Consider the following 22625-nt stretch of genomic DNA (forward strand, 5'->3'; position numbering starts at 1 on the left):
CTAAAGAATTGCAAACGATATCACAGTTTCGCATGCAATATGAGAGCGCAAGAACTAGCTCGGTAGTCTGCTCATGGTTGACTTCATTCACTGAGTGCCAACGATCGTGTACGTCTACCATTTTCAATGCACAGTTACTTTTCGGGCACACAGACTTAGAAGCTTACCTATCATGATGTGGTACACCTTTATGGAAATAAAACCAGTTTAAACTTAAACTGACACCATTCATGTATACACGCTTAACGGTATCAGAACTTGTAAGCCATTTCCATTTGAACAAAAAGCAAATGGAGAGCTCCTAATTCATCATATGGTACCTTTAACTGGTCATTTCAATGCAGCCTGTTAATGCTACATTGGCTGTGTAAGGCAGTAACTAAACTTTATTACATGACTACATAAGCATCATATATGAATAATGAAGCAGGATTTTCAGTTTTACAAGTCCACTTATGTTCACAACACAACTTGAATTCTTTGCAGCAATAGGGAGAGTTGGGCTAGTTGGTTTGGGTTCATTTTCAAATTACAGCGTTGTCATGCGGTAAGGTTGATGTGGGGCATATGGGGCGCTGCCTCAACATTCGCCTGCGTGAGCACCATAGCTCTTTAATCCTCTAAGCCCTGGAATTTTTATTTTTGTCGGAAAACTTCTTTGTGTGTGTTTTTCTGATAATTAGAACCTCACAAGACTACACACAAAAAATTGAGCCTGTGGTGTAAGCATTTATGAATTTGCAGGCATGGCATCAAATTAGGTCATCAGGGCTCAGTGGTCGTGAAATGAGAAAAATAGCTTCTTTATTCCTGCTACTCATAAGAATACACAAAATCTGAACCGACATCGTATTTGGCAGTGTGGAAGTCCTTGAAACAACTTCGGGACTTCGTCCTGAAAACAGCGCTTCTGCCGGAGTTCTGCCGCACGACCACCATTTTTGGAAAGCACAATGATTCTCGCAAAAGGGAGATAGCTGAAGCATTCGCTATCTGCAAAAATGGCAATATGTGTGTTAGCATACTGTCCATTGCGTTACTCGAATGCGAGTTGACTTACTTGGATAATACCTAACGATGCTGCAAGCCTGTAGTCTTTTTGTCATGTGCACAGGTTGTGCATGCATGTTCTGTTTCTTCTCTTTCTTTTTCTGTTTTCTTTGAATAAAGCACTCAGTTGTCAGTCAGTGCTCGTGTTGTTAAGTATTCTTCTGTGTCTTTCGTCTTTTGCGCTGTTTCAAAATTGAATTCTCTCTTGCACAACTTTGTGGCTCAGCCAAGCACTCTAAAATTAGAAGTCGAAAACGCCAATAGAGACACAATGAAATGGCGTCTGTGCCCTTCTTGCCTAACACAGTAGGGCACAGAGTGCTAAATAGAACTTAGTCCCATGAATTTCCTAGCCTAAAGCAGCCAGAGTTCCAACACAACGAAATGGTAAAAAGTGGAAGGGAGGAACAACACAGTGAACAAGATTTATAGAACAATGGAAACAAGCTGCCTGATCAGTGCTTTGTCGAACTCATAATAATAATATGTGGGGTTTAACGTCCCAAGGCTTTGTGGAACTCGTTCAATGTTCATATTCCACTTTAAGATTGTCGGATTTCAGAATAGTCATTCTTTAAAAGATCAAAGATACTGAGAATACTCTATTACATGGACAAAAAAAGTTAAACTTGATGTTACATGAGAGCATCCCGTTTATTCTGTTTCTCCAATACCTTTGATGGCATGGTCAATTACCAAATTAGCCATTCACCCCCACACCTTGCTTTGAACCACTGGGTGCCAGTGCTTTCTCAACAATAACACTTCCTGCGCACACCTCCTGCAGGTGATTGAACCGTTCATTTATAGCCATCAAAGCCAATATAAGTATGTTCTGGGACACTAAATTTTACAGGCCCACTCTTTGAACTCCAAGATGTAGTAGTGCTTAAACCAAGCCAAGCACACATAAATGAGACAAATCAGAGTGCCATATCCATGCCCATAAATGTAGGACCTGCATAAAGCTGACTGTCCCACGACTTTATACTTCATTCTGCCTAGTGAACAGGTGCAGCGCCATTACATGGACACTAAAAAGAAAAATATCCACTGAGGTCTAGCTAATATATTTATCATAATAAATGATCTAGAATGTATTCTTAAATGACAAATACAGAACTTTGCAAGCTTCAAGAACTTTTAAAGAGTGGCAACAGACTAAATATGAAAAACAAGAATGTTTTGAAATCTGAGACATCCCATCGACAATTTATAAGTTCCAGCTTTGTTGGTAATACGATATATTTTTGCAGCCTCGATAATGCTCCGAGTTAATCCTGCTCCCATCATATGATGGTTAGTTTCGAATACCAAAATGTTTGCCTGATGCAAGCAGGATACCCTTATCACATTCAGGTATCAGTCGCAGAAGCCTTACTCAGGAAACCACCTTCCAGAGGTAGGCCTGCTCCATTGCTGCTTCTGAAGCCCTGAGAAGAATCGCCTTTATGCCATACCTGCACAAAATTTCCCACAAAATAAAAAAGGTGGGTGCACGAGCGAATATTAAGCTGGTTCTACTGGCCTCGAATGTGTTCGGAAAGCTATGCAGAATCAACAACCCAGCCACTGACAGAAGGCAATATAGGACGAGATATGTATCCTGCAAAGCCAGTGTCATTTACCACATACCACTTTCAAGTAGTAAACACTACAGGGGCAAGCAAGTCAATGTCTCAACATCAAACAGGCTTACAGAACAGAGAAGCAATGTCAACAAAGGACATGAAGGCAGGTTAGCCATTCACTGGTGCACACTACTGCTTGCCTCTATTTAGTGAATTCATTGAAGGGAACAGGCGTGCAGATGACGAGACTAATTAATGAATCTGCAACTATTGATAAGCTTCGCAAAGAAGGCCTTAGTACACCTTCATTATCCCTATCGTGGAAAGACCTGTCATTCCTCACTGGCTTGTAGTTTGTGCATGCTTGATTTTTTTTTTCTCAGATATATAAACCCCTGGTCCAGCTTCAAATCAGTGATTGTTGAAAGGAGCGCTTGTATGTGTTTTGAATTCTTCATGTTTGTATCTACATATTCTGCACTAAACACTGTAAAAAAACCCGACTGACAAACCAACGTTGGAGATAACAGTGTAGCACTCAAGAAACAAAACTCTAATATTAATTTTACTTTGTAATGATCAGTTTATTACTACAAAATTAGCAAAAATAAAGTTTCAAAGAATGCTCTATTAGCATAAACTCACTTAGTGTTTTTTTTATGGTCCCCTGCAGTGTCTTATCAGTTTGGATTGTATACATTGTGCTAAGTGTCCACCCCTTAATGGTGCATAATATTGTTGTCCTCAGAAAGGTGCCACAAAGTGTTTAAAGCCTCTCATGCAGCATTAAACGACTCTTCACCAAACTGGGCATTTCAACAGAGTGAGCACTGTTTAACATGTTGAGTGGATTCAGCGCAATACAACGAGGACAGAGGTAAAAAAAAAGGACACAAACACCAGTGCTGTTCCTGTCCCTTTTTTACCTCTGTCCTCACTGTATTGTGCTGAATCCACTCAACATGTTTAACAGAATCCAACTTGCCCAAATGTCAGTTCTTCTTGGAGCACTGTTTGTACATCACGCCACGGCAATCATGCCTGCAAAGCATGAAGTGGCTGTGCGGCGCGAAAATGCTCACAACACACATGCAACACGCACTGTTTGCAACATCACCTGCCATGGCACAAATGATTTCATGTGGAACTCACGATTCCACCACTGGAAACGCACCACAAAGCTAAATAGAAAAAAAAATGGGCGGGAGGTAGGGCTTGTCATGTGAATGTGACATTGTCACTCAGCTCCGATACATGGGCAAGGGCAAGGAATGACATGCAGACGCTAGTTGAGGTAAAGAGACACAGTGTTTGTTATGAAAATGAATTTCGCCTCCTGGTGTCATGATGACAGGACAGTTCAATTTTTTGCCTAACTCCTGCAATAATGAATAGATCTGAAAAAGTATTTCACCAAAACACTCCCTAAATAGCATCTTGCAACTTTCAGTGTATAACCGAAATTTGCAATGGGGGCTGGTGAGGGGGCTCTTAAAGACACATAAAAAACAAGTGCTTGTCCTGTTTACTTTGTTTGTATGTGACCCCTCTTCTAATAGCTGAGAGCTGTGGATTAGTTCTGATCATATAGTGCTCTTCAAGATGCATTTAAGCTTAACCATATGAGCAATTTCGCATTCAGATGCTATCAGAATATTGCCACCGGAACCAGAATACCGCAACCTTGTGACCAGCACCACAATTTCAGACACTACTTCATTATAGCAAATACTTTATTTATTTACTTATTTATTTAGTTAAGAATACTGCCACTTATCAGACACTATGTATATAATGAATATGAGCTTCAGGATTGCACAGTAATCTTCACTTAAATGCTCAACAGTTTCAAGTGCTGGACCAACCCTTGCCAAGGAACAAGGGTAGATCCATCAACCAAAACAAAAGCCTGTGAAAATAAAATGTACCATGCACCCATGTGCATAGAATAGCACCACCATCAAACAGTTTCAGGGGGGAAGGCAACTCGTCCATCAGTTACCGGACCAAGCGGCGGTGAGAAGAGTGCACACGACATTTCCATGACATGCAAACACCTCCCATTTTTATAGAGTATCAAGACCAAAGAAGCGCACTGTCCTGAATGGCAAACCCAAGCTTGCTTTCCCACTGAGATTGTTTAATGGTGTAGCTATTTTCTGAGCACATGTAAACAGTGATGTGGTTTTTCTATTTTGCTGGCAGCTTTCTCTATTTAACAGAAATGGTCAACATACAATCCATGCCTTGATTGAAACACCTAATTTTGGTGCATCCATCTAATTGGCATTTTCACAGTTAGAATAACATATTAAGTTACATAATTCCATTTATTAAATAATTCCACGTCAGGGACTAGACACAGCCCTAATAATAACATGCACTTGGTTTTATTCACACAGAGTTATCTGTGTTTTCTGTTTTTCTTGAGTGCATCAGTGTGCACTTGCATGTGTTTGTGTTTAAGAAGGTGGGCCCCTTTACTTGAGATAGCAAGAACTTTTTATAGTGTGCAAAAAGTTGCACAAAATGTCATCATCTTCATTTCCTACAGCATTTTACAGTCTTTAAAAAGTGTTCCTGCCTGAAGTAATGTTTCATCGACCAGCCCCTACAAAAATAGATATAGACAGTCTATACACTGTCTATGTATCTACATCTAAATGGGTTTAGACAGTCTATAGACTGTCTAAACCCATTTTTAGACATTCTATAGACTGTCTAAATCCATTTTTGTAAGGATACACTAAAGGTCCCTTTAGGGCCAGCAATTCCAAAAGGCAGGAATTGGTAAAGTAAGCTTTACTCTATCCACACGATGGAAATGTCAAAGGCAGTGTGGATGCCGCTTCAAAGAATATGTCCTAGTATGAAAGTTGGAGTAGCTTAAACAAGGAATTTCAAGAAGATCCAACATGACTGATTCATGCAAATTCATTAATGTAATTCATTTATCTCATTGCTGACCCAAGCAAGTGGAGTTAGCAGAACTTCTGTTAAACAACCAAGACATGGATATGAAAAGACAATGATCAAACATATTTTTTCCATTATTATTGTGCATGGATGAGTCAACGGTTTGCTTTTGGTACTAATAGTTTTAACATTTTTGCTTTGTTTCATCCCTCATGCACTGTTTCTTGCCTTTTCCAGATGGCTTGTCTCCTGCCTGCTCACCGGCTTCCTTCTGCTGGGTTTTCTTGGGCCCAGGAAAGTACTTCTCAAAGCCTTTTGGTGGTCTTTCACAAAGCAGCTGCCACTGCTCCAGTAAGAAGTGCAGTGGTGGCAATGTAGGTGGAGCTCCATTTAAAGTCAAAATCCTTGTGCAGATCTGAAAATGAATGCCATATATTTTAAGGAAAATTATGAGACGGAGCAGCTGCTTCCTGAATTAGGCAGACACGCTAAATATCCAAAAAGCACTATTCAATATAGCAGCTTCAAAAAGCATTTTTTTTTTCATGCACTTTGCTTTAATAGCAACATGCTAAAGTTATTCAAAATCTCTGGTGTCTGAACTGAAAACAATTTCACAAGGAAATCCCTTAAAGAGGCATTGGAATGCTACTGAGTAAACTTTTTATGCAGCACAGTGCCACCACCACCTACATTCTGTGTACAGGAAGACTTCACAAAGTGAAGTGAGCTGTGAAGGCTATTAAGGGAGCCTTTTACAGCAAGAATATTTAAATTTAGATTAGCAGTGTCTCAGACAGATGCCAAGAAACAAAGCAGTTGAGGGCTATGAGTTCAGTTACCCTTCTCTGCACATTCTTCCCCTCCCCATTGAGGGACGGCAATGGTGAGCTAGGTACTATAGACAAAAAATGCAGCTGGTGAAAGCAGTTGCTGCCCTGATGAAGATGATTCCCCCTTGTCGAAACGTTGGCTCCAGCGAGATTTCCCTTTGACAACTTCTCATCTCTTAAGCTAGTGCCTAACCCCCGTATTCAGAAACACTCCTTCACTTGAACTTGACTTGCCACCGCCTTCAACGCGTTTCGAACGCGCTGCCTTTAGGCTGTGCCAAGGCAGCACGAACGCGTTTCGAATGCGCTGCCCAAGGCAGTGGCAAGTCAAGTTCAAGTCGAGGAGCGTTTCTGAATACGGGGGTAATAGTCTAATTAACTATACAAAGGCATGAGAATAACAAACAGACAATGTCTATTAATAAAGTATTTCATAGTTATTCATTGCATATATATCAACTATTCATTTTGTAAACAGTTATTACATCTTAACAATGGTAATTTACGCCTGAATTTTATATTTTGCCATATGAATGTGCTCATGCATGATGCATTCTGCTTCTGTTGAGTGACATGCCTTGAATATTTATTTATTTTGTAGTGAACAATACGAGACAACAACAAAGCAGCCAAGAAAGCAAGCCACAGTGTTAGAGGTAGCCACGCGACCTGAGCTTGCGCTTGCCTGGATTTTGGCCCCTTGATGTCCCTCGTCGTTCCTTTACATTTATACGTGAATAAATCATGTGACAATTTATTTACTGTTGAACCTTGTTATAACAAACACTGATATAGCAAATTATCGGTTATAGCGAACTAAATATGAACTTTGGTTGGCCATGCTCCTTTTCAATGACATTTATTATTTTATATCCAAACCAAAAACGCTAGCGTTTCCGCAATATCAGCTATAACAAAGAAATATTTGGTTTGCACGAGGCTCAAAACTCAAAAGGTATCATAAAAAGCAATTAATTACTGAAAGACTATTCACAAACACATGCTTTTTTAATGTGGCTGTGACATTAAAATTTTGTTTAAAATGTGGTCATGGCCTTCTTTAATTAAATAAAATATGAACGGAGGTCTGTTTTGTCAACCTAACTTTGTTGTGTTGTTATTTCACCTTCTGTGTTGGTCTGTTTAGTTTGAAATGTCACAAGGAAACAGGTAAGGATTACCATATAGTGTTTAAAGCACAGAATAATTCGTTTTTATATCTAGGATTTTCGTGCGAGCAAGATTGCCAGTTTATTAGTGCCAATTCGTATCTTTGCTGTTACAACGAATATCGAATATAACAAACTAATTTATGGTCCCCATGCTATTTCGTTATAGTCACACGGCAATGGAGTTTTCGAGATGCGACAGTAGCACCAGATCACACAGCCTAGCGAGTAGAAGCAGCAAAATCGAGCCTGGCAGTACATTTTTGGGAGGTTCACGTATATTTAAAGCACCCCAGAGGGGATTATGGCCGTACCCAGGAGGCCTTCGTTAAAAAGGTGCACAGAAGGGAGACGCTTAAGCGTGTCAATGTGTTGTGCAAATATCTCATTTTCTTGGTACCCCTGCCGGCCAATGCCAGCGATACTGAAGCGGCAAGTAAGAGCTCCGTTGCACTCTCTGGTCAGTGATGGGTGCCTATAATGAGCTTTGACTGTACCTATTTATTTATATAAAATAACATTTAACAATGTTACTTTTAATATTGAATTTATTACCTTGCCTAACAAAGTTGATTATCCCTGCTGTACTTGCTTTTGGCAAAATGTAGTTTAAAAATGGGCAGCAGGTTTATCCAGCTACACAAATTGTAGCTTCTACCTGCAGTCCTATTATAATTTTTTTACACATATGGTGCAAGTAAATAAATTCAATTTCAATACTGTATTAGTTCATGTTTTAAGAATGTATTCTGATGCCTTCATAGAATGAGCATGGTCACTGGCACTTACTAATGACATGGGTAGGTTATTAAAATTGATCAACATCCTTTACCATCTGATTCTTTAACATCCCTTTACAGTACTCCAAAGAATGGTTTACTTCAAATACTATGTACAGGTGCGATCAAAAGTGTGCAGACCACGGGATCGCGTGGCAGAATGCATCGACGCGCCAGCCAGCGACGAGACACGACGAGATACCTGCTGCAAGGGCGCATGCGCGTCCCGTCTTATCACTTGGCTTCTCATGTCGCTCTGTTGGACGCGGTTACGGCGCTCGTACCCAAAACGACAACTGGGTGTCGCTTTCTTTGCTCCATCGAATCTGTGTCATTCTTTTACGTAGCGGCTGCGACGGGGCCGGTTCAACACCGGCTCGCGTTGTTATTGACACCGGTTGATTAGGATAAGTAAGCATAGCGAGCATCGCACAACCTGACGAAGCCAAACGCACAAAATTAAATTTTCTCAGGCCAGCTTGCCTTTGTCGGGCTAATCCAAGTTGCACTTAAATGAGCTTAGTTAAGTCAAAGTTAATGTAGCCGAAATTAATCAAATGTAGTCGAGCACTTATGACCTAAATAAGTGAGGTGTAAGTAGGTTTAGTTAAGCCCAGTCCAGCTTGGTGTTTTCATGTTAAGCGAAGTTAAGCTTAGATGAGCCCAGATGAGTCGAAATAAGTATAGCCAAATCTAATTAGGCAAAGTTTATCATGCTCATCCTTAACCTAGCCGTGCAAAATTAGCCTATACAAGGCAAACCTTATCGTGGCCAATTAATCTAGGTCGACTTCCCCATGAGCCCACAGAAGTCAAGGCCGCTATGCTTACTTATCCTAATCAACCGGTGTCAATAACAACGCGAGCCGGTGTCGAACCGGCCCCGTCACAGCCGCTACGTAAAAGAATGACACAGATTCGATGGAGCAAAGAAAGCGACACCCAGTTGTCGTTTTGGGTACGAGCGCCGTAACCGCGTCCAACAGAGCGACATGAGAAGCCAAGTGATAAGACGGGACGCGCATGCGCCCTTGCAGCAGGTGTCTCGTCGTGTCTCGTCGCTGGCTGGCGCGTCGATGCATTCTGCCACGCGATCCCGTGGTCTGCACACTTTTGATCGCACCTGTACATGCTCTTTTCCAAGATTGTTAGTTATATGAACACCAAGATAACATTAGGCCGCTACAAATTGAAGAGGGCAGTCACTGAAGGCATAAGTAGGACAAGCTATCTTAGAATGAGAAATGCACATATAATTGCATTTTTTTACGTTCAGCTCTATACCCCAAGCAAAGCACCTATCATGGATGCTGCTTAGATCAGATTGAAGGGATGTTATATTAGGGTAATTAATAATTTCCTAATATACGAGTCATCAACAGATAAACATATCTGCAAGGAAATTTTATAAGTTGTTATAAATATTTAAAATAAAGGAGACGTAAGAATAGGCCCTTGTGGAATGCCAGATTCAACTGGAGTTATATTACATTTCCAATTATTAGTTACAACAAATTAAAACCAAGAAGAAAAGGACAATTAAATCCAGTTAAATAGGCTTGGGTCAATATTTGGCACACTTAGTTTGTGTAGCAGCAATAGATGCATCTGTGGTTAACAACAGCGATAACCAACGTATGAAATGAGAGAAGAACGGGTGCAGTCTTTCCTGTTCTCTCATTTTACACACAGTGCTTTTTCCTGTCCCTTCCCTCATTTCACATGTCAGTCATCACACTGCTAACCAAAGATGTAAAATCGCCAACAAAGCTGTTCCGTCCACCCCAGCTATACATCGTTAAGCTTTAGAAAAATCCAGAATTATGCAGTCAGTCAGAAAACCACCTTCAAGATACACATGCAAGTTGCTAGTAAAAGGAAAGAGCTAAGTCTCATAAGAAAATAATTTGCGAAAGTCCCGGTGAAGACAGACGTAAGACAGATGTAAGAGGTCACTGTTAGAAACTATGCAGAGGCGTAGCTGCAGTTGCTGTGTAAAGGCACCAGTTGCTGAGAAAACTGATCAAGTAGCTAATTTCTGCTAAAATTTGAAGTCATTCAATAAGAATGTCGAGCTTTTAGCCACCTTACAAACTTGTTCTCTCAATTTAGGCAAAGAAAAAAAAGTTATTACTTGGACCAATCCCCATAGTTGCATTCCTTTCAAAACATGCGATGCCGTCTGCTTCAATGGGCAGACTCAATTTGTATGGTGACATACTGTTCCTGCGCTTCATTACTGTCACTGCATTGGTGTGCCAGATACAACCTACAAGGTCCTCAGCTGGCCAGAAATACAGTTTTGAATGGCATTACGTGTATCAAATGATGTCGCTCTCCCATACCCTGTTACGTTCTACCAGTGCATATATTCAATCCTTCACAAAAATAGAACTGGCTGATGTCAGTACTCTTTCGCTCGGTCTTTCCCCCTTCCACCAAAGTACGGCCTGTGCGTCGCCTAGATTTCTTCTGTCTACACATGCAAGTACCTCGGCGTCACCATTTCAAGTAATATTTGCTGGTCCCGTCATAATACAAACACCGTTAAAGAAGTTCATCGCAAGTCGCGGGATCGAATCCCGGCCGCATCTTCGATGGCGGTGAAAATGCTGGAGGCCCCTGTACTTAGATTTAAGTGCACGTTAAAGAACGGTGGTGTCCCTCTTTTGCGCAGTGATCATCAAAACATTTACAACACACACAACGAAGGAACGGGGGAGCAACAATGCCTGCTTTCCATACTTCAATCGGGTATGCTATCGGTTACTCTTAAATTAAAAGCTTACGACACGCGGCTTCTGCGAAAAACTAGCAACAACAAATTCCCGCGCAAATGGCATAAATGATTGCAAAAGAGCGCATCGCCGCAACGCTCACACAATATCAAAAACTGAAACTCGCAGCGTAAATTTCGCTTTCTTGCTGATCCCGTAAAATTGCGATTCCAATGGAAATACACACTGATTCTAGTTAACACACATGCTGTTAGTATTGGTACGGGCAAGAAATGAAAACATCATTTATGTTTGCCCTCCTATTGATTTGTTTTCGGAAGCTACGTGCTTTGCAGCTTTCTACATCGGATGATTATGATTGCATGCGACAAGATACCCCCAATCTACTGGCTTTAGTGCATACAAATGTTACCCCAAATGTAAAAAAAAAGAACATTTACACTCAGAGATTGTTTGTGTATTTCGCCTGCCTTTAAATGCGTGGGAAACATGCCGGTAAGCATTGAGCAAAACGTTTTATACAAGGTCATAAAACAACCACAGTGAGCAGACGTTTCGCCAATGAAAGGCTACAGCGACGACGGCACATCAAGAAGAGCCACGCGCAATCTTTAGCAACTAACCTCATTTCGAGACAATCTTGATCCGTGCCACGATCTGAGAATACTTCTTTCCAGTCGCCTTCCCATCTGAAGATACCTGCTCGCCATCGTGACTAGCGTAGACTTCACGTAACGTCGACGATCGCAACGGCACGCTCCGGCTTCTTTTAGACGATTTCTTCTCTCACTTTATGAACATCTCGTGGTACAGTCCCGTACAACACAATCGCACAAGTTTACAATCGGCAGAAGTGCATTGCATCAGGAAAACCACGCCAGTTGCCCCTCACTACGAAACGCTACATGCTCTTACAAGCAGCAGAACGCCGCACACCAGAAGAAACTAATCCTCTGTTTTCCCATTCGCTACGCTAGATGGCGGGGTCAACCGTCAGTAAAAAAAGTGTAATACATTAGAAAAATGTGCCATAATAAAACAAATAAATAATTAGATTAGGTAACTGTTGCTGCAAATATTTAAATAATGACCACATTTACAGACGTTAAGCATTTCATAGTAATAAAAACAGATCTCGAAGTCCGTGCTTTTACAGGTTTGCAGTAGCTTTCTATTACACTTTCTATGTACAACCACGCCTACAAATGGTACAACGTTGGACGGTACCCAAGACCACACCAGACCACACAGTTTTCTTGGTATTTTTGCAGGCCATAGAGTTTTCAAAATTATTAGAGGACACGGCCGAACGTAATCACTAATCACGAAAGCGTTGATGTCACGGCCGCTATGCTGACCAGAAATGCATTGGGTTTCAGTTTCAGGTTTGAGTGCACGAGCGTTTTTGCATTTTGTTTGCATCGAAATGGGGTCTCTGCTACCGGCATCGAAGCCACAACTTGGAGCTCAACAGCGCAACACCACTGCAGATTTACTGTCGGGCTTTCTTATGGTATCTTCCGCCAGTGCGGACCGGTGCGATGGATGGTCACCTCACATTACACACATTGTCAGTGTCAGTTGACGAGACGTAAGAAAATAAGTCCCGGCTGAAAAATCATTTTCTGCTACTCCTTACAGAGCGCATTGAGATGACGGAGTTGAGGAGAGTGAGGAGTTCTGCTGGATCCCTTGGAGCCAGTCCTTACAAGCCTTTTTTAACATCTCGGATTCTAGCCTACTTTTAGACAACCGCAGAGGAACCGATGTCAAATATTTCTCGGTTGTGACTGTGTGTGTGTGTGCGGTAAACACTGATGTGTGTGCGCGTATTACTTGTTCCCTCTTTCCTCCTTGCTTTATATATTTTTTCTCCCCTTCCCCTCCCCCGTGTAGGGTAGCAAACCGAGTACAACCTGGCTAACCTCCCTGCCTTTCCTTCAATTTTATATCTCTCTCTGTCTCTCTGCTACTCCTCATTTGATATCAGTATTAGCATACGAAGTTATTTTTAAATAGGAAGTGCTATGATTTTAAGAATACTGCACTGGCACATAGTAATAATGTGGTTGAGGAATAAAAATGATAAACTATAGCAATGTACGTGGCCAAAATATTTAATGAAGTTGACAAAGAACTACACAACATGAAAACGAAAAGGGCAATGTTAAACCTTAATTTGAGCAAACTGTGCGTTAAATTTATTGTGCATGTGATAAGGTGTTGCATGCTTTTCACATTACGTTTAAATATATTCATATAAGGAAACTGAAAGAGTGGGGATCAGTGCTGGGCATACATTTTGTAATTGTACAACGATACACACAAAAGGTATTGAGGTAATGAGTATATCACGAGGGAAGATACTGGTGGACTAAATGCATCCAATTGATGCCATATGTTTCGACTTAAATGTTTCATTACATATGCTCTAATCTTGAGGTCCCTGCAAAACCACGTTAGCTAGTAAATTTCTTAATGTGCTTTTGCCAACAGAATTGTTTCCTTTCGAATTTACTCTACAATTGCACTTGAGAATATTTATAACAAATACATAAGATTCTGCAGCGATCAGTGGGCTGACAGCATTTGTATCAGCTTTATGCATTATACTGTGCCTTCAAAATTTTTTTACATTGCACCCATTATATTATTATAGCGTGTGGCACTAAGCTGCTGGCCAATTCTAAAGTGGGTTGGGGTCTTATTTTGCTGCGCATTTGATTCGTGTCTCTGTAATATGGGCCTATTTCTGAATAAAAGGGAAAAATGCACTGGTAAAGGCACACCTAACTAGTCCCATTATCCAAACTTTGCTACCCATCAATGTTTGTCATAGGGGCTATATTTCTGAAAAAAATTATATGTGAATGTTCTGCTCCATCTTTATTAAACACTTCAGATTATCAGCACTTTTTAAACCAGTGGAACTGTAAAATAATGTGTCAAACACTTGAAGTTGCAATCGCTAGACAGTGCTGTCAAATTCCTCAGCTAAATTTTTAATCACACACAGCTGGTCTGCACGTTCACCAAACCCAATGCTTGGTACATTATGTTTTAATGACCTATTACCCTGGTACTCTGTGAGCTTTGCCAGTAAGTTCCATGAGATTTAATTATGAACGACTTTATTTCTCTTTGAGAATGTCTTGGAAAAGAAGAGATGTCTTTTTGTTACTCTTCTGCAGTTCAGCCCAATCATTCCGGCGATGGATGAAGTGATGAAGGCAAAGCTTCTTGGAGACTAACTTCCCATGCATTGAGGCTCCAAGGACACTCTCCTTGTCAGAAAGTTCTTTTGCAATTTCTGTTTTTTGTGCTAAGTTTGCAACGTCCCATAAATTCATGACAAAACAACTGCCATACTTGTCCACTGCAAGGCTTCCATAGTGACCCTGAAAGAATACAAAACAGAGATGTGACGATGCATTGAGAGCACAGCTTGTGTGTGCCTCTGACATGCTCTATTATGAATGACTAATTTGCACCAAACATATGATGAATGGTACCTCTAGCAACAGCATCATATAGCACCGTGGGTAGAAGCTCTACATGGCAATGTCCTCAAAATGCTCATTAAAGCTTAATTAAAACATTCACCCAACTGTTATAATAATTAAGACGTTGAAAGCTTGGAACAGCAATAAGAGCACTGAGATGAGTCTCAGCTGCTGTAACATCTAATGTAACTATAGTTACATCAAATAAATCCCTAAATGATGTCACTATGTCGCAATGTTTGAAAATGAGACCTCTGCTATAGTCCAAACAATGAATTTTAGAATTTCTTTCAATTCAACAACATATTTGTGGGTGATTAGGTATTTTGCACCATTATTGCTACTGTTTCAAATTAAAACTGTTTTGTGGTATTTACGTGTCCTTGACATGTCTGTATATTTATTATGGAGATATCAAAGATAAAAAGAAAGACAATGAAACAGAGCTAGCTAATAGAATGGACAAGCAAGCATGCCAAAAATTTTCATGTCATGCTACACAGTGGCATCCACAATTCCTTGCTTACAATACCACCAAATATAACATATGTTAGGCTCATAATTAGAGGGCGGATTTTTAAGCATTCAAAAAGCGCGTTTTAGGCGCCATAAATAGGCAGGCAAAACAATGTTTTAGGCCTTCAATATCATAAATATAGGCACAATAAGTTCTTACATAAATGCAAATCATTTCAAAGAAAAACGTGCGCGAACTCTACTTACAACAGGAAAACAAAAAAAACTTGGAGAACGCTTGAGCTTAGCCTTCAAGAGTAGAATGCGATAGCGTTATCGGGCCCTGTCTGCATCGCTTTCTCAATTGCTAGCCTGGCTTCGGTTCTCGGTGCATGCCTCAACCGTGCTGTAAGGAAACGAACGACTGTCCGCGTAACATTGGCCGTTTCAAACTATCTTAGAATGCCTACTGCAAGTACAGTTGTTAAGTGCCCACTATGCCATAATTCTTCCTTTTTCGAATCAGCGAAGGGCCCACTACACGTCCGTAAAGCAACAGAGCTTTGTAATGGGTGGGTCTTTAAAACAGCCACTCGTTGCGCAATTACATCTTTTGATGCCTGGCATGATTGTACGCTTTTGCCACACAATATTACATGCGTTAGGGAGACTCCTTCCACTACATTATATTCATATAGTGTTTTTTTCCGAAGCAGTTTCAAGCAATAACATGGCTCTATGGAAGAATACCTGCTCGCCAAGGAGACGGCCTAGGTTCGATTCTCACTCAAACCGAAGTTTTTTATTATTTATTCTATTTGCATCTTTCTCGATTTTTCAGTCACGGACAAGACGATTTTTCGCCCACAACCACCGATGTCGACACCGGAATTTTTGCAAAAACGAGCTCTTTAACGCTATCACATTAATATGTTGTCTAAGCGGGTACACAGGCACCAACAGTTGAACATAGCCGTGCAATTCTCCCTTGTCACGCACACTTTGCAGAACATGGTCTCTCAGCTTATTCTGTAGCATGGTGAGTCAAATGTCCACTGTCGAATCGACACACACCTATGTGCCTTTCTTTTCGGTATGACTGAGAAGGGTAGAGCTGAAGCACACATCCAGATCGCTAAAAGACCAGAAGGAGGGGATTCTTCCTATTGGCCGGGTCGAATCGCGTATAACCAGTTTCTCCCCTGGCGGTGCACACCTTAAAAAGTAAATTACAAACTAAAGAAAAGCCGCATGCACATCACATTTTTCTTTCTTCTTTTGGCCTTCACTCTTCCCTGACAGCTCTCCGTAATTTCGCATTCGCCAAATGCTCGTGCAATGTCAGCGCGGCAGCGTGTCCCACTTCGCTGCTGGGAGCTGCTTGAACTAGAGGACTAAGTTGAACCCCATAGAGTTCCGAACAGTCAATGTTACGCGGTAACATGAATAACGGGCTCAAACTGCACTGGGAAGTGAAGTTTGAGGTTAATTACTGTTCATATAGGCACCAGTTTTGAAAATAAGCATTTATAGGCACTTGTAGGCATATAGGCACGAACGCCAAAAATAGGCACTTATAGGCACTATAAAAACAGTATAAAATCCCTCCTTAGCCCCCAATTCATGCTCACATATCAAAGCGGCGCAATAGGAGCATAAGGAACAAAATAGGCATTTGCCTAAAATCCGGTCTCTACTCATAACCATGAATATTTGTCTTATACATGTCACTAGTGCACCACTGTAACACTTAAGAAGTATGGCTCTGAACAGTTCTGATTACTTTTGAGCTCCATGTGTAGGGTAACCTGCTGCTGCTTTAGCAGTGGACCATGGGAAGAACATTTGAAACACAGAATAATGTTTAGGTACGAAATGCTGAAACTATTGTGAAAAAGCTGCACATTAAATCCAAAGGAGCAAGGTTACCAAATGATGGTCAGTCTACTTGCCCATAAAGTCTCTATGCTTTGAGAAGCTGGCACAAATGCAGATACAGAGCACGGAATCATATACTCACTTTAAGCATTCTAACAAGTTCTTCCTTGCTTGTTTTCTTCACATGGTCACTTTGCACAAATGCATCCAGAACATGGGAGCCACATGGACAACAGGCAATTCCTTTCAAAGCTTCAGAGCCCATACTCAATAGACTTTGTGAAACCTGTAAAAGAGGTAAGATTGAAGTGTTATGCTAGTTGGTACATTAGCATAATGACCATTATTATGTGAAAGACGAAAAAAGCCCGAAGACATCAGAGGCAACAACTTTTCTGCTTTCTCATGCATCTTTATTCTTTATAAAAGGTGACCCTGACAATTAGTATTAGGTTATCAAGAATTTGTTGTTTCTGATTCTTTGTGCTTCCTGTCAGTGTAAGAAAATTAAATTAGTACAAAAGAATTAGATAAAGAAAACACTGGATAAAAGCAAGACATGATCATGAAGCCTAAAAAGCAGCTTCTCGCAACAAAAACGGCAACAGTGAGGCAGGCATGCACTGTGAAGAAGAGTGCCAGTGGTGGGACATTTACAGTACAACTTATTTACAACAAATTTAAAATGAATATTCCACTGGTCTGACATATTATCTGACACAGATGGCTAAATGAAATTAAGCGGTGTCATTCAGCATTTTTTAAAATTCAAAATATGTACTAATTCACATATATAGTATGCTTGGTATTTTTGTACACATCTACCTGAAATCCAGAATAATTGGACCAACACTTTTCCTGACTAAGGAGGGGGAAAGGGAGGAAGAAATAGTATTTCTCAAATTATAGACCACAAAATGAGAGATAAGGGTCAAAAATTAAGTTTCAATATCTACTAAAAATACTTTTCAAGATTTTGTTTGCAAAATTACGCTTCATTCTATCCTCACACCTAAATGGCATTGTTACATCTATAAAACTGAAAAAAAGAATCGCACAAAAATAGCCATGGTAACTGTAGAGGCCCATCTTTTCCATTCATACCATAAGAGAAGACGTGGGTCTTAAAGCCCCTATATTTATTTTTTTAAGTAGACCAAATGAAATTAAGCGGTGTCATTCAGCATTTCTTTTTTAATTCAAAATATGTACTAATTGGTTTTTGGGTAGTAACTCATCAGAAGAATAGTCTACAATCTTTAACGTATATTCAGTCAATTTCTTATGGGGTTGTTTCAAAGCTTCGCTTTTTGAAATGCAAGAAAAAAGCCCATGGTCGCAATGCCAGAGAATTGGTCTAGCTAACGATGCTAATTGTACTATTTTCAGTACACTTCAGTGTAAAGATGTAAAGCTGAGTGCAATATTCTTGCTAATTATTAATTATAATTCTAGGCAGTTATAATATGGCAAACAACATTAAAGTAAACTAAATAATAGTATGATCAGCTAGAGCTACTCACTGGCAGTCTGTGGATGTGCTTTGTTTTTACACTTGAAAATGCAATGTTACTGGAAAGCACAGTAAGAAACCAACTGAATATATATATAAAAAATAAAATAATATACACTCAATAAGCCCAGACCCAGAAGTGCAACTCCAAGTCCTTCGGCAAGCCGAGGGTGCCGCCAGAGCTCAAGGACTCATGGCTGCCACCTAGGGAAGGGAGCCCACCGCTCATATCTTGCCGTCTTAAATAAAAGTTATTTCCTCCTCCATATACACTCAAAACTCTATATAACGAACACGGATATAACAAATTATCGGTTATAACGAAGTAAATGAAGAATAGTCTTGTCATAGATACAGTGCTCCATACAAACGTTCATAACGAAGTTTCGGATATAACGAAGTTATTTTCGTGACAGATGTGACTTTGTTATAATGAGGTTTGAATGTACTATTTCTTATTGTGTAGCTACCTAGAAACCAACTACATATTTGGAATCAGCAAAAAAAAGGCTGCATAAGACTGTAAGATTTCATTCAGTTCACTTCAAAAAATAAGAACACAACTTTAAAGACCCACGTCTCCCCTTAAGGGGTCATGAAGCACCCCTTGGGCTTGTTGAAAAAACACATCCTGCGGAAAGCTGACACGGCTATGAACTGCTCTGCCAAATATTACAGTCGTGCGCGCTGCGTAATGGCCACAAGCGGAGCGCGAAGTTGCCGTTTCCCCAGACACCCTCTTTTCAAACAGAGGCCGGTTCTCACTCTCGTCGGTGGGCGGGGCGTCTGTCCGTTTACGTCGCGGATCTGTCCGTTTACATCGCAAGAGACATAGCATGCTTATTGGCCGATAGCCGACGCAAATCGAGAGTGGCGTTCGGATCAGATGCGCTTCTTGCCGCGGGGTGCCGCCACTTGCCGGCGCCGCACTCCTCAGTACACGGTAGCCGCACTCGCGCAAGCGAATCACAGCGGGAGAGCGATCGCGTTTCATGACGCGCGCTGACGTAACTTCTTTCCCCCATGCCATCCCTCCCTGTCTAGCTTCCAGTGCGCTCGTCGGCACGAGAAAAGAGAGAAAGCGCTGGGAGCGTGCGCCAAACCCCCTTAACTCCGCTGATTCTTGACGGATTCGAGAAATATTTGCGGCAATCGATTCGGGAGGCAGTACACTCCGATACTGAGGTCATTAGATCATTACTTGGAAAAGTGGTTCATGACCCCTTTAACTAGGGTCACCGCCACAAGGAAGCTCACAAGGGTCCCGAGGTCAGCACTCGCGCACAAAGGGAATTTCAAGTATTACACTTCTTTTGCAAATACCAGCCTGCATTTCGACAAAATTTTATGCAAAGTGGCTACTTCTAATGTAAAAACATGCTTAGAAGTTTCATTTTTGTTTCTCTCTCTCTTTTTAACATGAAAGTGTTTTATACTGGAGTCTATCAAGACTTCACTGATGCCATTTCCATCATGGGAGTGACGTCGGTAAAATGCACGCTAACAGATGACAAAAAAAAAAGAAGGAAAAGTTTCGTCCATTTGGTCGACCTTGAAATTGAACCCACGACCTCTCCGTCTGTGACGATAGGTACCAGGCGCTCTAACCACTGCGCTACCGTCACAGATGCACGAGGTTTCAGAAACGCACCTTATCTCTCTCACACCTTCTCCCTTTAGCATGGTTGGCAGGGCGGTGCTAATGTCTTGGAGCGGTGAAGTGAAGTTATCATGACACTAACAAGTGCCAACAGGGAGCTTTTTGGTAGTTTCAGCGCAATGGAAGCTTTTGGTGCATTATTGTACAAAACGCTACAGTTGGTGCAATGCACTGTAGTGATCACTTCGGTGACGATGCAGTACGTGCTTTGTCTTTCATGTCGTGCTAATAATAATATCTGGGGTTTAATGCCCCAAAACCACGATATGATTATGAAAGACGCCATAGTGGAGAGCTCCGGAAATTTCGACCACCTAGGGTTCTTTAACGTGTTCATGTCGTGTTAGCATATGAGCCCGAGTAGTGCAGCTTCCACAAGCACCAACAGCGTTTCCCCACTGCCTATTGCTTCGAGTGTGATAGCACAAACAAATAAAACTGCTGCAATAAGCGGCACAGAAAGGCAATGACGTCGAAGGGTGAATGTCGTGCGGTGAGTGCTTTGGAGCAACGAGAGACCCGCCAATGGGAAGCAGAATGCCTTCCGCATTCACCGCACAAGCTACGAACTCTGTCTCTCGCGTTCCTGAAGTGTTGTGTGGTATCACAGGCGTAGGTTACCATATTACTGAGCAGAAGCAAAAACATGCACATATTTAGTTAAAGAAATTTCAGCTAACTAACTTTAATATATTTTGTGCAATTCATAACGAAAGTTGGTCAAAACAGCAGAGCAGATGAGCGCTCCACTCCACCTCTTCGTCAATATTGATTTCCTGTGCTTCGAAAAAATTTTTGGCGGCAAAACAAATTGCGGATCTCTTCTTTCCACTCATCGGGCAATAATATATGAAATTTTGAAAGAAATTTAAGAGGTCGACCAGCCATCGTTTTTTCGATCTCACGTGGAATCACCCTGCTTCAGCTACTGCATCCGGAGCTTAAGGGGCAAAGTCTAAGAAATCATTCGTGTAGGCTCTCCCGGTCGTAGTACACGACTGAGAGGACTCGAATGTTGCGAGGCTCTGAGCTAAATAAGCGGTGCACCCTAGTATAAAGAAAGGTAAATCTTGAGTAAAAGAAGTTTGTTTATTCCTCAAGAGATGGCGCTTCATGCATAGAAAGGCTGCACATGCAACAGTGAGAAAATGCATGCAATTTAACCATGGAACAGCTTGTTGGGTGGTGCCCGACAACGGACCACTACAGGCGTGCTGCGATCCGTTGTCGGAAAAAAAAAGGTCACAACATCACAATCTGGTTTTTTCATCTGCCCTGCATGCATGCAGAAAAATATGAAGCAAATATAATTCAACAAAATACCTGTCGAGTCTTGCCAAAACTAAGTAAATGCTGTAATAGCAGGCTCCCCTGGTAGACTACTGCTGTTCCTAGCTGTGCCTTGTCAAACTCTTCATATCTTTTCATATATAGAATGAGAGGTGTCAGAAAGGTTTGCCGGTCCTCTGGATCCGCACAATGCAGAGTTTTCATCAATGCCTGAATGCAGAGAAAGGACAGAAAATGGAGGACATAAGTAGGCAGAATGTTTGGTGCATTTAATTATTTTAAATACTTTCAGCATAAAGTATGCAAGATTTAGCTGAACAGTAATGCTCGTAAATGACTGTTACTAAAGCCTAGAGTCAATATAGTTTAGCACGCACTCTCATTTTTGCTGGACTAGGCCATTTTTCTTTACATAGCACTGAGACCTAAATACACAAAGAAACACATGCCAAGGGATAACTGTCATTAAAAATGCCTTATACAAATGATGTAAGAGTTAAAATGGTGAGGTTACCACTGCATGAAGTGGCCTCTGCACTCATATCACACTACAATAAGTTGAATACGTTTTCTTACCGTGACAAACCTTGCCTGGTTCACAGAGTGAGTTTTGCAGGCAGCAGCAATGCACACCAGCATTGACATTTGTTGATGATCCAAGAGGGCATCAAATCCTGGCTCCAATTCTTCATACATTTCTTGAAACTGTAACGCAAACACTGCAATAAATCAAGCATCACAAACTACACATGCATTTCACATTTCAACTACATATATTACAGGTACAGTACTATGTTTCAAGTGACCTAAATGGCAAAAGCCTGCTCCATCTTTCTGGCACCACAGTATGCTTGATGCCACTGGCAACCCTTAAATCCCCAGGCCGAGATGACTTCCTTACGAGACAAGCAAAATAGCTCCTCATGCTTATTCTGAGTTTATGAAAGAAATAGATAAGCACAGCACGACGCACATGTCGGCAATACACATTACCGCACTGACCCAACAAGCTACTTGCCGTACCAGTGCATGGTCTGGAGTGGCATGGGTACGATGAACACTCCCACGGCAAACGTGCATACGGCGTTGCCCAGCAGTGACCACGCGAGCTGAATAGGCAACACGCTGAACACGACTAGCCAGGGACGATTGGGTCCACGTTGGGCAGTACCGCATTTCAATGAAACGGTGTCAGCTTTACCTCATTAGCAGATCGCAGTACAGACGCGCACACATGTATCGCAGACTGCCGTTATGTGTGTCCTTCCA

At 41.2% G+C, this 22625-nt stretch overlaps 2 protein-coding genes across 3 annotated transcripts in view; both read right to left on the reverse strand.

Annotated features, from left to right (window-relative positions):
* The window catches only part of LOC119375360 (AFG3-like protein 2), a 68351-nt gene extending 56365 nt beyond the window's left edge, over positions 1-11986 (reverse strand). For both annotated transcript variants that reach the window (XM_037645549.2, XM_037645542.2), the window contains exons 1-2: positions 11680-11986; positions 5766-5952 (exon numbers count right to left, since the gene is read on the reverse strand). In XM_037645549.2, coding sequence (XP_037501477.1) covers positions 5766-5952; positions 11680-11766 — 274 coding nt within the window. In that variant the 5' untranslated portion in view covers positions 11767-11986. The remainder of the gene's footprint in view (positions 1-5765; positions 5953-11679) is intronic.
* Positions 11987-14170: 2184 nt separating this feature from the next.
* Positions 14171-22625, reverse strand: part of LOC119382047 (nucleolar protein 9) — a 31608-nt gene continuing 23153 nt past the window's right edge. The window contains exons 6-9 of the mRNA XM_037649786.2: positions 21933-22061; positions 21390-21566; positions 17036-17179; positions 14171-14454 (exon numbers count right to left, since the gene is read on the reverse strand). Of these exons, the coding sequence (XP_037505714.2) occupies positions 14188-14454; positions 17036-17179; positions 21390-21566; positions 21933-22061 (717 nt within the window). The 3' untranslated portion in view covers positions 14171-14187. The remainder of the gene's footprint in view (positions 14455-17035; positions 17180-21389; positions 21567-21932; positions 22062-22625) is intronic.

This window comes from Rhipicephalus sanguineus, chromosome 1, assembly GCF_013339695.2.
Source record: "Rhipicephalus sanguineus isolate Rsan-2018 chromosome 1, BIME_Rsan_1.4, whole genome shotgun sequence".
NCBI classification, from domain to species: domain Eukaryota; kingdom Metazoa; phylum Arthropoda; class Arachnida; order Ixodida; family Ixodidae; genus Rhipicephalus; species Rhipicephalus sanguineus.